Consider the following 14,268-nt stretch of genomic DNA (forward strand, 5'->3'; position numbering starts at 1 on the left):
ACCCACCGGCGCGGCACAACCTGCCCGTCCCTTGGGAGGCATTTTCGGGTGCTGCCGCTACACCGAGGGGCAGAGCCCACCCTGCAGGGAGCGCGAAGCTCGGCCGAAGGGCTGGGGAAAGCCTTGCACGCCCCGACGCAGGACCATTTGGAAAGCACTTTGCCCTCCTGCCTGCAGCACTCGGTCGGGAGGTGTCCGTGCTCCTGCCCCACGTCCCCCCCGGGCAGGGATGGCAGCTCCAGTTCACCTCCTCGGCCCCGCCGGCAGGTGCTCTTTGCAGGGAGAAAACAGAACCGAAGGTAGCGGCAATGAAAGCAGCAGCGTCCTCCAAATCCTCCTGCACAAAAGCCCTTTTGTTCCCCGGGTGAATTCCAAGAGCTTTTCTCCAGTTTTGATTCCAGCAAACTCCCACTGCAAGCAGACAGCCGAGGGCTTGAAAACAAAGCAGCAACTAAACCAAAAGTCCCTCATAAAAAAAAAAAAAATCCCCACGAGGGCTGGAGGCTCTTGACAAACAGCTTCCTCAGCCCTGCAATTCCTGTGGATTTCCTAATTGGAGATAAGCGGCAGAGAAAGCAGGCTCTGGGGTGGGGAGGCAGCGAAGGCAGCGGACCTTGGCAGAGGGAAAATACGGGTGTGATTTACGGTGTCCTGGTGACTGGAGGGAGTGACTGCCCCCCCCGCTCGCCTCCCCACAGCTCCACTGCTGGGATTTCTCATGGTAACGGGGACGAGGGGAGAGGCCACGAGGCCCCCGATGGCCTCTGTCGCTCTGTGGAGTCTCCGCCACCATCGCGTCTTTCCCAGAGCAACGGGAGGATGCAGCTGCCCGAGCGCCGGAGAGGCAGGAGCCCCGGGAGGGATGTGACCCGTTCCAGTGACCGCCAGGAGCAGAAAACAAAGTCCTTTCTGGCATCGCTTTGACTTCAGTAAGATCTCCCTGACCTTTTGGCTCTCGCAGCCTCACGTCGGGCAGCCGTGAGTGATTTGCAGGATTTGAGGGCGTTTGAGATGGCGTGATGGGAGGAGAGGAGCAGGAGTGGTTTTTCTCTGGACGTGACGAGGAAGGGCTCAGGCGCACCCGTGAAATTAAGTTGATGGGTGGAAAAACAGTTAGACAAGGTGAGGTGAGAAGAAGGAAGAGGCTTTGGTCCCTACAGGATTTCCACCAGACTGTTGGAGGTGGGACAGTGTGCAGGCAAACTGTTGAATTTTGCATTTTGTGGTTTAATGTGTGTGCCTCCACGACCGTCTCTGGAGGATCCAGCGTGTCTGGAGCGTCAAGACACAGGCGGCTCCAGCCTTGGCATGGACAGGACTTTCCTTGCAGTTAAAAGGTGTCACAGAGGTCTCACAAGCCTGGTGGGGGTTGGTGCTGCTCTCCCATCCTTGGCTTCACCCACCTCAGTGGGTTTGGGCTAATTCTCTCAGGTGCCAAGGGGATGGTGATGGAGCCTGTGCTGCCATGTGGGCAATGTGGCAGCGTCCTTTGGCAGCTGCCAACGTCCTCGTCCATGGAAGTCCTTTGCTTTGGTGGGTGTGAGTCAGAGCCCAAAGCAACAGAGGTGTTTTTGTCTTAATTTGTTATTGCAGCACACCTGGGTGCTAGGCAGAGAGGGGGCACGCACACAAACAAGGCTTGTGCAACTTCGGGAGTTGGTCTTGATGATCCTTATGGGTCCCTACCAACTTGAGATATTCGATGATTCTATGATTAATTTGCCTGCGGCCATGGATGGGGTTGTCAGAGCTGAAACTGGAGCGTGCGCATCCCGGTGCCCGGTCCCTTCCACCCACCGCTTCCTCCCCTCTTCATCCCATGGGTCACGAGGCAGCGCCCGTCCCTGGCAGAGCATCTCGCGGCTGGGCTGAATGGGCAGAAAACAACAGATTCCTACTTTGCCACCCGCCTGGGCGATCCCAGCAGTGAAGGGGAAGGTGCTGATGCCTGGAGAGATGTGCAGGGTCACCTCGGGGCGGCCCCAGCCCGGGTGGAATTTCCTGACAGCAGATGCTCCCGGCTCCGCTGCATCCAGTGCTTTTCCTGCTCCGTGGTGTTGCCACCCTTTGCACGGAGGTGCTGCTGGTTGGGAGGAGCCGTGCCCTTTCCCCCAGGCCATCGAAGTTGGAGCAGCTGGATGCACACGCCAGATGGGTTCAGCCAAAGTGTTGTAACAGGGTTTTTAATATTGAAGTCTCTTGTGCCCTGTGCTGAAAGCCGTAGGCAGGCGAAACGCTCCTATCTACCATCTCCCGCTTACATTAGCACCTGCAGTATGATGGATTTAGGGCTGTTTTGCATTGCATCTGCTTTCTGAAGAAAAGTTGGCTAATCCAGAGGCTGCCTCGGCAGGGCAGGGTGTCAGTGGAGGGCTCTGTCTTGCCTTGTCACGTCTGCAGATGCCAGCGTGGTCCTGGCACCAGCTCAACAGGAACGTGATGGGTGGCCCCACGCTTTGCCCTGCAGTTCCTCGCTGGGGCTGGGAGTGATGCTGCGTCTGGGCTGGGAGGGACGTTACCTGGAAAAGCTGTTTGTTGTCACCTCCCCGTTTCCTCTGAGCATCAGAAGGGAGCATGTGGCTGGTCTTTGCTGGTCTGTGAGCATCAAAATTGTCGTGGAAAGCCCTGTTTCTTCTCCTGTTGGTGTTCCTGCAAGCAAACACTGGAGCTGGCTGCAGGGGACACATCAGGGCAGAGCCCAGTTGGGAGGTGAAGTCCAGGGTCCCGGCACGGGAAGGTCCAAGCCAGTATTGCAGCCCATGGAGCAGCTCGGTGAGGTGGCAGTAACTTCTGTGGGACACAAAAGATCATCTTGAATCTTCATGAACCCTCATTTGCTCTCCTCTGAAGCTGTGTTGTATTAAACCTCCATCAGATGGCCAGTCTTCATCCCCAAACTGGTGTTGCTGTCCCACAAAAGAAGGTTGCTCCAGCACATGGTTACCCCAGTGCTCCCTGGGGGCTCCTATGGACTAGAGCTGCGGGGGGGCGGGTGGGTGGCAGTTTTCTTTGGTGGAGGATTATAGGAGGGTACAGAATTGGCCAAAAAGCTGTGTCAGCTCCCTGTCCCCTTCCCAGAGTCCCTGCAGCCCCGCGTTGGGTGCACGTCTTCACGCAGGATCTCGTGTCTAATCTCTATCAAAGTGTCTCTTCCGCTTCACGCTCAGGTCTTAACTCTTCTAAAATGTAGAGATGCACTCTTATCAGAGTGGCAAACAGGCTCTCGTAACCAAAATGTGCAGATAGATAAGAAGAAATTGCATCCCTCTGGTTTCTCTGTTGACACAACTAACCCCAGCAGCCTGCAGCCCTTCTGCAGGGCGCGTTAAGAGGAAAACGGACAGAGTCAGAGACATTAGGCTGAATCGGGAAATTACCTTCAAAATTGAATTACTGAAATACAGAGCTTATTGAAAGGCAGGCAAATAGGTTCTGATATTTGCACAGTTTGGTGACATTTCTGTATGTCTCTGCACTGCGGGATCCAGAGATTAGGCTGCTGGAGTCCTCGCTGCAAAGCTTTCTGCTTCGCCTTCCTCCAGCGGTTTGTTCTTGTGCCGCTCAGAGCTTCACCACCAAACCCTCTCCTGCTGGAGGCCGGTCTTGAGGCAGGCGTGAAGGACTCACCTGGTGGTTCTACCTTGCAGTGGAGCTGAAGATGCTTGTCTCCCTGGTGTTTGTGCCTTGGCGGAGCTGCCCTACGTCCACTGCCGGCAGTGGGACACAGCGGAGACGGGCCTCGGGACACAGGTCACCCTGGTGTGATCCCAGCAGATGTTGCTCAACCTCTGTCCAATGGGTTCACCTTGGTTAATCCTTGCAAAAGCCCCGCTGGTTTGGGGCTTCTTCCAATTTTGGGGTTTATTGCAGGTTGGAGGGTTGAGTCAGAGGAGCGAGCTGAGCCCGGCCACAGAGACCCCGGGGCAGGACGGGGAATGACATCTCCAGCATTGTACGTGGGTGCTGACGGGATCGGTGACTCCTTTGGGATCGGCAGTATGTGGTCACCGGGTGAACCGTGCCCAGGCTGTGGCATGCCACGTCTGATCCTGTTCTTTGACTGCCTTTGTTGCAAAATTCAGAGGTTTTCACGCAGCCAAAGCCCGTGGAGGAAGGCAGCGGTGATGCAGGAGGCACTGTGGTCACGGCTGTGGAGATGCCACAACAACCCTTGGGAAAGCAAGTGGGGCTGCCTCTGGGAAGTGGCCTCCCGGGAAGATATATTTGTACGACTAAAACCACCAGAAGTGGCCAGTTCATGAATTTACACCCATTTGTGTTTGTTCTTTTTGACTGAGGACTTGAGTTCCGTTTCAGCTGGAATGGAGCCAGCTTGTAAAAACCATTCGAGGTGCAGCCCTGGCAGCACGGCTTCTCCCTCAGACCCACTCACTTAAAATATACTTCATTATCTACACATATTTTAATTTTTAAGTGCAATGATTTGGCAGGGAATCTCGGGTGTCTTTGCTCGGTGACTGTTCTTTATTCTAGAGGTGGTGAGTGCTTGACTGCGGGGACACCAGGAATGTACCTGGCCTTCCTGCTCCTCCTAGGCTTGGCTGGGGTGTCCCCACTTGTGGGATTCCCTGGTGGAGAGACCTGGGCAGAATTAAAGGCTTTTCACCTTGAGAGCTGATGAGTGGCAACAAGCTGTTGCTGGGGCGGATGATTGAGGACCAAAGGAGGTTGGCAAGTCCATCACCACCCCTTGAGCTCTCATGTGCGCCAAGGTGGGTTTGTATCACCTCTAACCATTGTGTGTGCCTTAACCTTTAATAATTTGCAAGCATAAATAATAAACCTGTGAGATGATCTTTAATACTTGTTAAAAAATACTTTTTTCCCCTCTTTCTTCAGTCTGTGTGGAACTGATGTTAAATGTGAGGTTGCTACATCACCTACAGCAGCAGCTGGTTGCTCCAGGTGACCCTTGGTGCCATGAGTAGCTTTGAGGTATCTTAGTGTTCATGGCCCTGGGTCTGGGCATGTTAAAGGGCAAAGTTCTCAGAGGTTTGGGTATTTCCAGCTGGTCTGCAAGGCTTGAACTTCTCTGTGACAGCATCAAATCTACCGTTGCTTGGTGACATACGAGCTGGAACGGGGCTATGGATAAGAGATGCCCTTCGCAGATGAAGACCAAGTCTTTGCATGAAGAGCTGTCTCCTGGGCATTTCCAGGGCATCTGGGACAAAAAACCAGTTAATCTTCATTTCTTGGTTTTGCAAGAACCATCTCAGTTTGGGGGTTCCATGGAAGAACACCAAGAATTTCCATTTTGCCCTCATTTTAGGGGTGGGGGTTTTGCTTACGTGGTTGAGTGCAGCTGATACGGGAAAAGCAGATCATTTGGCTTTCAATACCTCTCCAGAAATCAGACAAAAAATCCTTAGGAAAGACAGGAATGAGCCAATTTTATCTCTTAAAAAGTGGGAGAAAAAGGCATTTCCCGCCTGTGAAATGTTACCAGCAAATTATATGCTAAAGAGTGTTATTTGAAAGAAAGTGTTGCTACGCGGCTATTGAACGCAGCTTTAATAATAAATTGTGGTGAAGACAGAACCGGTTAATATCCTTTGAAGGAAATAGGAGCTTTTTGTGGCAAGAAACCATTTACTTTGGATTATATCATAAAAAGACTTTGACTGCAATGAAAAGTCTGGAGACTGGGGAATGGGATTTTCCTTCAGAAGTAAAAGTTTATTTTCTGTTACAGCGTATGTGGGCAGTGAATTCCTGTCTTCCCTTTTTCTTTATTATTCTCTGTTGTGCTTCCTGCCCTTGTGCCGTGAAACTTTGAAGTTTCCTTTTTCAATATTGATAGTTAACGCTGCCCTAATTGCAAGGGGCGAAGCGACATTAATCTCTCTGGGTGCTCTGTCAGTGCTGGTGGGAAGAGGTTAACAAGCCCCTTGGAAGTTGTATTTTTCTCTCCTCCCTCAAGAATTGGGTTTAAGACCTTCACAGGGAAGTATTTAATGTGTTTTCATTAAGTCGGGTTTTCTTTTTCCTGTTAAGAATTTTGCTTTCAGGCCTCACTTCGTGTTCAGCATCGACTTTCTCGGGCTGTGCCCGCGCAGACGGCGCCCAGGGCCGGTGGCTGGGTGCAGCAGGCTGCCGTGCTGTTGCAGCGACATCTCGCATTGATGCTGCCCTGAGCCGTGCGCTTGCCAAGAAATCAGCATTTTTTAAAAGCTGGCAACTTCTCCAGCACCAGCCAGTTCAGTATCTACTGTGGGGAAATTGCTTTGCTAAAAGAGCGTAGGTTTAAGCTTGTGCTCAACGTTACAGATGCCCGGGATGTTTTGCCGAGTCGGAACTGGGTTCTGGAGGTGGCGCTCAGCATCGCTCCAAACTGGTCTGCTTTTTCCCCTCAATTATTCTTAAAACCTGGCTTTTCAGTCAAGTGCTTGTGGAAGTCTCCGTGTGGAAAATTGCAGGGAGAGCTCTCAAATGAGCTTTAGCTTGAAGGCTCGGAGACCAGAAGCCACCGGTGGTTGTTTACACAGAAAACTGATGACTTTTTGGATGCTGGGGAACAGATGTATGGTCCCATCTGGTGACCAACCAGGACTTTTGCAGAAGGAGCCACGTTTAGGCTTCACGCTTTGCACGGTGGCTCACTGGGGCTTTCCTTATCGCAAATCCCAAGAGATTGCAGTGAATCCCCGTCGCAGATGCTCAGGCCCCGGCTGGTTTGTGCCTCGGGATCGAACCTCGTGCTGTTATTTTGGTGCCTGAGACACCCGGGGCTTCTGCAGAGCTTGGACCTGGATGCCCGGTGTCTGCCACGGGTTGCTTTTGTGCTTCTGCCTGTCTCCGAGCTGGGGACTTCTTTATTTACTCATCTGTTTTTGTCAGATTTGCAATCTCCAAAAGCTCCATTTCTTGCTCAGATGGGGCTAAAATTGGCCGGTGGATTTAAACTTGCCACAAGGGACACGGACTGTCAAATCCACACACGCGGTGATTTTCTTCAGGAAACAAAGCTAAAAATAATAATGATTCATAAAAACACTGTGGAAAGTACTGGTTTTCTGGTGGATGGAACAGGTAACGTTCAATTTTGTGTGTTATGAAGCTGCCTTCACAATTTGAGCTCCTGGACAGATGACTTTCTCTCCAAACTGCAATTTCATGCAGGGTCGTCTTCCAAAGCCCGTGTCTGCTGTGGTGAACTGGGGGGGGTTTATTTTGACAGCGAGAGACTTGCTCGGCAGTTATTATTGAAGAGAACTGATCTTGGGACTTCCAATTATTTTCTTTTCCTTTAAAAAAAAAAAGCTCTCTAAGCATCACTGTCTGCCTTTGGGGAGAAACTCTTTCAAGTGACCTGGACCCGTGCGTTTCAGAGCCTCAGCTGAGCCCCCCCCCGACGGGTCTGGGAGCTGGGGAGCAAGGGGGGGACCCCGATTCCTGCCACCCCGCTACTGGGGGCTCTGCAGAGCAGCGCTGACCCCTGCTCCATGCTCCTGGGTTTAAGGCAGCACCAGGTTCAGGATTGCTGGATTGCTGTTGCCTCCTGCGAGGTGCCGGCCCCAGAAGGCTCGGAGAGACAAGCGTTGTGCATGTTGTAACAAAAGGAGCTCCGAAACTCGCCCCGATCCATTCGGGAGGCATGAAATTGCCTGATGGCAGCCCAAGACTTTCATTAAATAACCCCGTGGTGCGGAGGTAACTGCATTCCCCCTCCGCACCGGGAGCTCATCCTGACGGAGCTGCAGGTGCCAGTCCCGGCCGTGGCGATTCCCGGCCGCAAAATCCACGTTTTTCTCCTTGCTGCTGTCACCCCTTTCTTCTTTCTTGAAAAGAAACCCCCAAAGAACGTTAAACTGTGTGTCTTGGCAATTCCCAACACGCGAACAGATTGCGCTTCGAAAAAATGGCAAAGTTTCAAAATATTGTATTCTGTGAAGAAGAGACAAGGAAAATAAACTCCCCAAAGTGCAGATGTGATTTCACCAGAAGGCGGAAGGCTTTTAGTATTTATTTGGGTTTGGCATTTTGCTACCTAGTTCTTCTGCTGACACCACTTGTGAACCACGATAAGATTGAATGCTGTACAACCTGTTCTGGTTCACGTTCAAATGAGGTTAATTTCCAGTAGGTTCATTTTTGCCTTCCCGGCGCTGCCCGAGCGCAGGGTCCTGGGGTTCAGGTGCAGCACGTGGGGTTGTGCAAGCAAATCCAGGAGGGGAAAAAGGAAAAAAAGGGAAAGGAAGAGCAAATTTGTGCTTGTTTCTCGTTTGGTTTTGGTTGTCAGGCGAGTGTGGAGGATGGTCGGTGTGTAGAGCTGTGCCAAGGGGCGGCTGGGGAGCGTTAATGGGAAGAGTTCAGTCCTGGAGCTGAAGAGGCAGTTCCTGCCTCCTTGGGAAAGTCGGTGAATTTCTGTGCCTTGATTCCCGCGTGCGAAATACAGCTGAAGATGCTGCTTTTCTGTGCCCATGGTTGAATTGTTTGCTTGAACTGCGAGAGGTTCAAGCAGGCAGGTTTTTGGAGGCAGAGAGATCACTGGTGGTGGCAGACTCAGAGATTGCCAGAGAAACAGGGCTTTTGTTTGCCCGCTCAGCAAGACCTGTATTTTTGAGATTCATTTTTTGTCTAAAACATGACAACATCAAGAACACTGTTACCCGTTCAGCATCCTGTTGGATCCCATGTGCACTTCTCGCAGCTTGGGCAAGAAATGGTTTCTAGAGCATCTTGCACAGCAGGGCTTGCTTCTCAGTTGTGCCTTCTAGAGACTTTTGTAGTACGACCAAGAAAACTAGAAGGAAAAGGGTCAAAGAACAGCTCTGCTAACTGTAGAAATTCCTCCGCCTGTTTTTACAATGATTTTTACTTCCTTACAGACTAGCTGTTACCTCTTGGGAAAACTGAGAGCCATTCTTCATGCTTCTGAGTGACCTTGCTGCTTTTATTTTGCCTTTTCTGTGTTAGACTGGAAGCTCCTTGGAGCAGAGAATTGGCTTTTTTTTTTTTCTTTTTCCCTTTTGTGAATTTGCAGCTCTGTAGATTTCCAGTAACAATAGCCAGTGGTTTCCAATCAATGCTTTTCCCACGCGGTGTCACAGCCTGTCCCATCCTGGAATGACTCTTTGCCAGAAGAAGCAAGCAGGATCCTGTCTTTTGGAGCAGGCAAAGGAAAAAAAATTAAAAAAAAGAAAAAGATTGGCAATCTGAATTTAGTAATTGCTTCGAAAAGGTAATTTTCAGTTCTGGGTGCCTGCACTTTGATGTAGCACCCCTCCGGCACTGGGGTGCACAGACACCCATTGACATGAGTGTGTGTCAGGAGGAAAAACAAACTCCAACATGTAGAGGTAAAGTTTGAAAGAAAGCGTTGGGAATAGAGAGTAAAAGTCATGCTTAAAAGAAAGACAGTAATTGATATAAATTGTTAGGTTAAAAATGTTTCACACCTAAATTAGATACTTGTGCCGTTTTGGGGGAGCAGGGATTTTATTACAGGGCCAAACAGCCAGATGTTTACCTTGGGGTTTTGGTGACATGACTTACGTTTTCAGGTTATTTTATCCATGAATTCAAAACCCCGTGCTGAAATGTGGCTGAATATGTTTAGTCATAAAAAGGTTCTTGTATTTCTCTAGTCTGCCTGGCTCTCGTGTCTGCCGGCTTGGACCCCCTTTACACAAGAGCCTGCATTTGAACTACTTCAGAGCTTGAGCTCCATCCAGCTCAGAAAAGCTTGGCTGGTCAGTGTGAACAGAAACAAACGGCTTTGAAGCCTGCAAACTTCATTCTGCTTTATTTTTTTGCTGGGTTTGCACAACTTTAATGACCAAGAGGTGAAACATCCATTTAAACAGAATCAGAATCTGGTTTTGGGCTTTCGGATCCAATTGTAAAAAGACTTTTCGTCCTGCCAGGGTTTGCAGTTCTGTGCCTGGAACGGTTTAAAAATCTAAGAAACGTTTTAAGGGATCCTATGTGGGTAGGGCTGATGAAGGAGAAATACCTTTCTCTTTGCATTTTCACATGGCCTGCCTTTGCCAGAGCTCTTGCCTGTTTTCTGTACCACGTTGGCAGCCAGAGCTTGCAGGTCTAAATGAAGCGTTACTGAACAAAGGCACTTTATGTTTTGAACTCTGTGCCCTGAGTCTACACCACCAGCCTGGCCGGGCATTTATGTTAAATAAGGTCAACAAATATAGGCAAGCTGTGTTTTGTAAATTAAAACAAAACAAAATAACAACAACAACAAAAAAAGCGCCTTTCTTTAATTCTGCCTCTTTCTTGTTTCTCAGGCAAGAAGAGAAACCCTGGGCTGAAAATTCCTAAAGAAGCATTTGAGCAACCACAGACAAGCTCCACGTAAGTCTGCAAACACTAAGGGAGAATGAAAAGAAAACCACGAACCCCAGCTGCCTCCCAGCCTTTGCCAGCGCCTGCGCTGCCACGGCCGGGTCACGGCCAGCACCCGGGGCTCCTGTGTGCGGGTCTGGGGTAAGGGCAGGAACACAAGGGACAGGGACAAAACACCCAGGTTAATGCTGGCACCGTTACGGGAGGTTAATAACTCAACAGCCCTTGTGTTTCTCTTGTATCCCCAGGGACAAGCAGGGGGTCTCAGCCCATCGCCCTCTGCCCATCACCGCCCCTGGTACATGTCTCATGTCTTCATGATGTGCCCAGGAAAAGGAAAAAGCAGAATGGGCACCCGATTTTAACCCGTGGCACTTGTCTGCCACCCCGTTTGAGTAGCGCGCATTTGGTCAAAGCATAAAAATCCATCCCCTTCCCTGCAGACGTGGCCTTGCAAAGGAAAACCCTGTGTTTTTAAGGCAATTTGTGCAACTCCAGCCTGCTTGGCTTTCTTTGTTTCCTTGAGGACTGACTTTTATTAGGCTGTTAACCCGTGCTGTATGACTTGGGTAATCATTTACAGTGGTGTGAGACCTTTATGCACGTTTAATCCCTTTTTCATACAGGCTGGCAGGGATTTGGTGCTTGCCACCTGGCTTGCCTTTCACAATGGGTCTCTCTGGCTTCCTGCATGGGGAAGGTGGATATGAGAAATGCCAACTCCAGCAGCTTCCTTCCTGACCCCTTTTTGGGGTGACTTTGTGGATCTTGGATATATCTATTGATCTTACAAGGCCATGAGGCTGGTTAGGCTGCTCAGGGCTGCAGGGGGGACCAGAGGGGTTGTATTTGCTCATTGAGGGAAAATTGGTCTTTGTAAAGAACATTTCACATCTTTTCCCTTTTCTCTCCTGCAGGCCACCCAGAGATCTAGACTCCAAAGCCTGCATCTCTATTGGCGAGGAGGTAAGTTATGGTGAGAAGAAGACCTTTGGGGACAGGCGACCATCCTGGGCTGGCTGCTGTGGTGCTGGCAGCTTGTCCAGGAGGGCAGCTCCTGGGATTACTTAAATTCAGCCCCCCTACAAAAGAGCAGATAAATAAAAAACAGCTATTAAAAAAAAATGTAGCCCATTTTGCTTGAAATGGAAGGCAGTTGCTGGCTGAGTAAGAGCTAAGAAGAGCCAGCCTGGGAGCTTGTGTGAGCCCCGACAGCCACCTCCATCTCCAGCCACAGAGAGCCGAGTAGCATCTGGTGTTTGTGCTTCTCCAACATGGGCTGGCTGCGTGGGACCGATGGCCCCATGGCCAGCTGCAGTGTCACCTACTGGTTGTCACCACTCTGATGAACATGCCCCAGATGCTCACTCTTTGCATCCCATCACACCTGGGTCCCCTTTGTGTTTTCCACCTTGGAAATTCCTTCCTTGCCTCAATAACGTGCAGCTGATCCCCTGGAAATAAAGATTATAAACCAAGGGGATCGCTAGCAGCAGATTTTACTCTCCTTTGCAGCTCCTTTGCTGATTTAAAGCCTTCATCCAAAGTATTTCCCTTCGCTAATATTAAAGGCCATCTCATCTGGAGTCTAACTCAGGGTAGATCTTCCTGTCCTGGAAGCAGATCCTCCTGACAGCATGGAAACCAGTCCACCTGATGTTCTAAAAAACATAGCAGGGAAAAAACAAAACCGAGGACAGCTATTTTGATAGGAGAAAATGGCACAGCAGCATTCATGAAAACACTTTAAAGCTGGGTATTAAATTTATTAGGTGCAAAAGATAGGTCTTGGTGTCAGCGAGTTAATTTATGAAGTGAAATGCTAATCCAGTAGTGTTTTATAATGTCTATCTTTGGATGCTTTGCTTTCATTTTGTATTATGTATTTTCCCTGGCATGGAGTGGGGGCTGGAAGGTGGAAAGAGTCTGAGATGCCTTTGGAGTGAAACGGTGCAGCACCACGGCAGGGAAAACGCCTGCTGCTGGAGCAAGCGCCCGCTCCAAGAAAATAATTTCTTCCCTGCCATCCCAGGGACAAGAAAAAGCTCAAACGCTCCAAAAAGGCTCCATGCATGGAGGCAGAGAACCCATGTTGGATGGTGCAAAGAGAAATGTAAAACCCAGAGCTCGGTGTTTTTTGCGGCTGGAGGTGGATGGCTGTCTCGGAGGGACTCCATGGCTTGCATTTCCCACGGATCTGTTACCCGTTTGTCCAGCTGAGTTCCTTTAGGATGTGCTCCCTCTTCCACCAGCCTTTCTACACTCCCCCCCATCCCTGGGGAAAGCTACTTTCTCTCCTCTCCCTTTAAACTTCCCCGCTACATTTAAGAGGAGCCTTGAGAGAGTCCAAGTGCTTTTCTGGAGGGGGTCCTGTTGAACAGTCGGAGCAGTGTCAGTCGGATGCTTAAATCTCTGCTGTTGAACACAAAAATGTTAGTCAGGGCTCCTTTTGCAGGCGACGTAGCTGGGAGGGAGCACCGGGGCGCACAGTAGGGCAGTGTACGGGCCCTGCATGCCATGGCATCCCCAGCCAGCACTTTTCAGGCTGCAGGTTTTTCTTTTTTTTCTTTTTTCTGCTGTGCCGGCAAAAAGCAGTGTGGGATTATGCACCGTGAATCAGTTCATTATAACCCGCTTCTTTCTGGAGGATGATTGACTGATGTGGTTGTGCGTTCAGCAAACAGAATGGCTGGTTTTAGTAGTGAAGGCGTATTTTAAACATCCAAAAATAATAATAAGCAAAAAATAGAGCCTGCTGCACAATATCGCAGCAGAAGGGAGAAGGGCAGGTTAGAATGCAGGGCTCCAAACAAAGTCATCCTTTGTGTAAGGCCAGGAGAAAGAGATCTCGAATGCTAGACAAAATAAATCCTCCGTGGTTTAAAAACGGGGCGCACTCAGCTGGTATTTGGCCCATCTACAGGTCTGCAGAAATGAGCTTTTACAGGCCTTAAAAAAACCCTGGAGATATTTCCATGATTGTTTGTGAGAGGAGGAGGATGGAAGGGGAAAAAAGAAACCCCAAACTGAAGGTGATTCCTACGGGAGAAGCTGCCGTGGCATTTTCCATGCCAGCCCTGAGAGGATGGAGAAGTTGAAAGTGCCGCTGGCTAAAGGTGGCTGGGAGGGACACGCGGGTGCGGGTGGCAGGGGGACAGCATCCCACCGAAGGAGCGGGTCCTTCCTGTGCCTGCACTCAGGATGCTGATCAGGATGCTCATCAGGATGCTCCCTGCTCCTGCCGTGATAAGGCACGTTCTTTTCAGAACTCTGCTAATTACCACACAGGAGTTAATCCTCCTGACATCCCCCGAGGACTGTGATTTTTTTTCTAGATTATTTTTTTCCAGCTTTTTCTACCACAGCAGGGAGGGGGATGCACAGAGGTGAATTTATGTGCCAAGCGGGTCTTGGTTTTGGGGGCGCTTTGCTCCTTGCACAGCACGTACGCGCAGCAGTCGCCTTCGCCCTGATGGTTCTTCTCCCCCCGCAGAACTTTGAGGTGAAAGCCGATGACCTGGAGCCCATCTCCGAGCTGGGACGAGGTGCGTACGGGGTGGTGGAGAAGATGCGGCACATGCCTAGCGGGCAGATCATGGCAGTGAAGGTAGAGTGAGCCTCCCGAGGTGCTTTCTGTCTGTGTCGTCGTGCGGGGACACCCTCTGCGCTCTCCCTCGGGCACATTTCTCATCTCGCTTGCTCTGACGCGTGCCTTTCCTGGGACCCACTCCTTTCCTTATGGAATCCTCTTTCTATACATGGGCAAAAGAGTGCCGAGGTAGATTTGGGCTGTTTAACCATGAAAAGGGGTTTGTTTTAAAAGTGTGATGCTCGGTGTGTTTCCAGCGTCGTGGTGCACACAAACATATTGTTCATCTATGTCTGCAATATTCCTGTTTCCGCTAGGATTTTACAAGCTATTTGCCATCATTTTTTAAATAC

At 50.3% G+C, this 14,268-nt stretch overlaps 1 protein-coding gene across 1 annotated transcript in view; it reads left to right on the top strand.

Moving 5' to 3' along the window:
• The window catches only part of MAP2K6 (mitogen-activated protein kinase kinase 6), a 41,113-nt gene that overhangs the window by 13,099 nt on the left and 13,746 nt on the right, over positions 1-14,268 (top strand). Inside the window, exons 2-4 of the mRNA XM_074159974.1 lie at positions 10,269-10,335; positions 11,244-11,292; positions 13,820-13,933. Coding sequence (XP_074016075.1) covers positions 10,269-10,335; positions 11,244-11,292; positions 13,820-13,933 — 230 coding nt within the window. The remainder of the gene's footprint in view (positions 1-10,268; positions 10,336-11,243; positions 11,293-13,819; positions 13,934-14,268) is intronic.

This window comes from Numenius arquata, chromosome 17 (assembly GCF_964106895.1).
Source record: "Numenius arquata chromosome 17, bNumArq3.hap1.1, whole genome shotgun sequence".
Lineage (NCBI taxonomy): Eukaryota > Metazoa > Chordata > Aves > Charadriiformes > Scolopacidae > Numenius > Numenius arquata.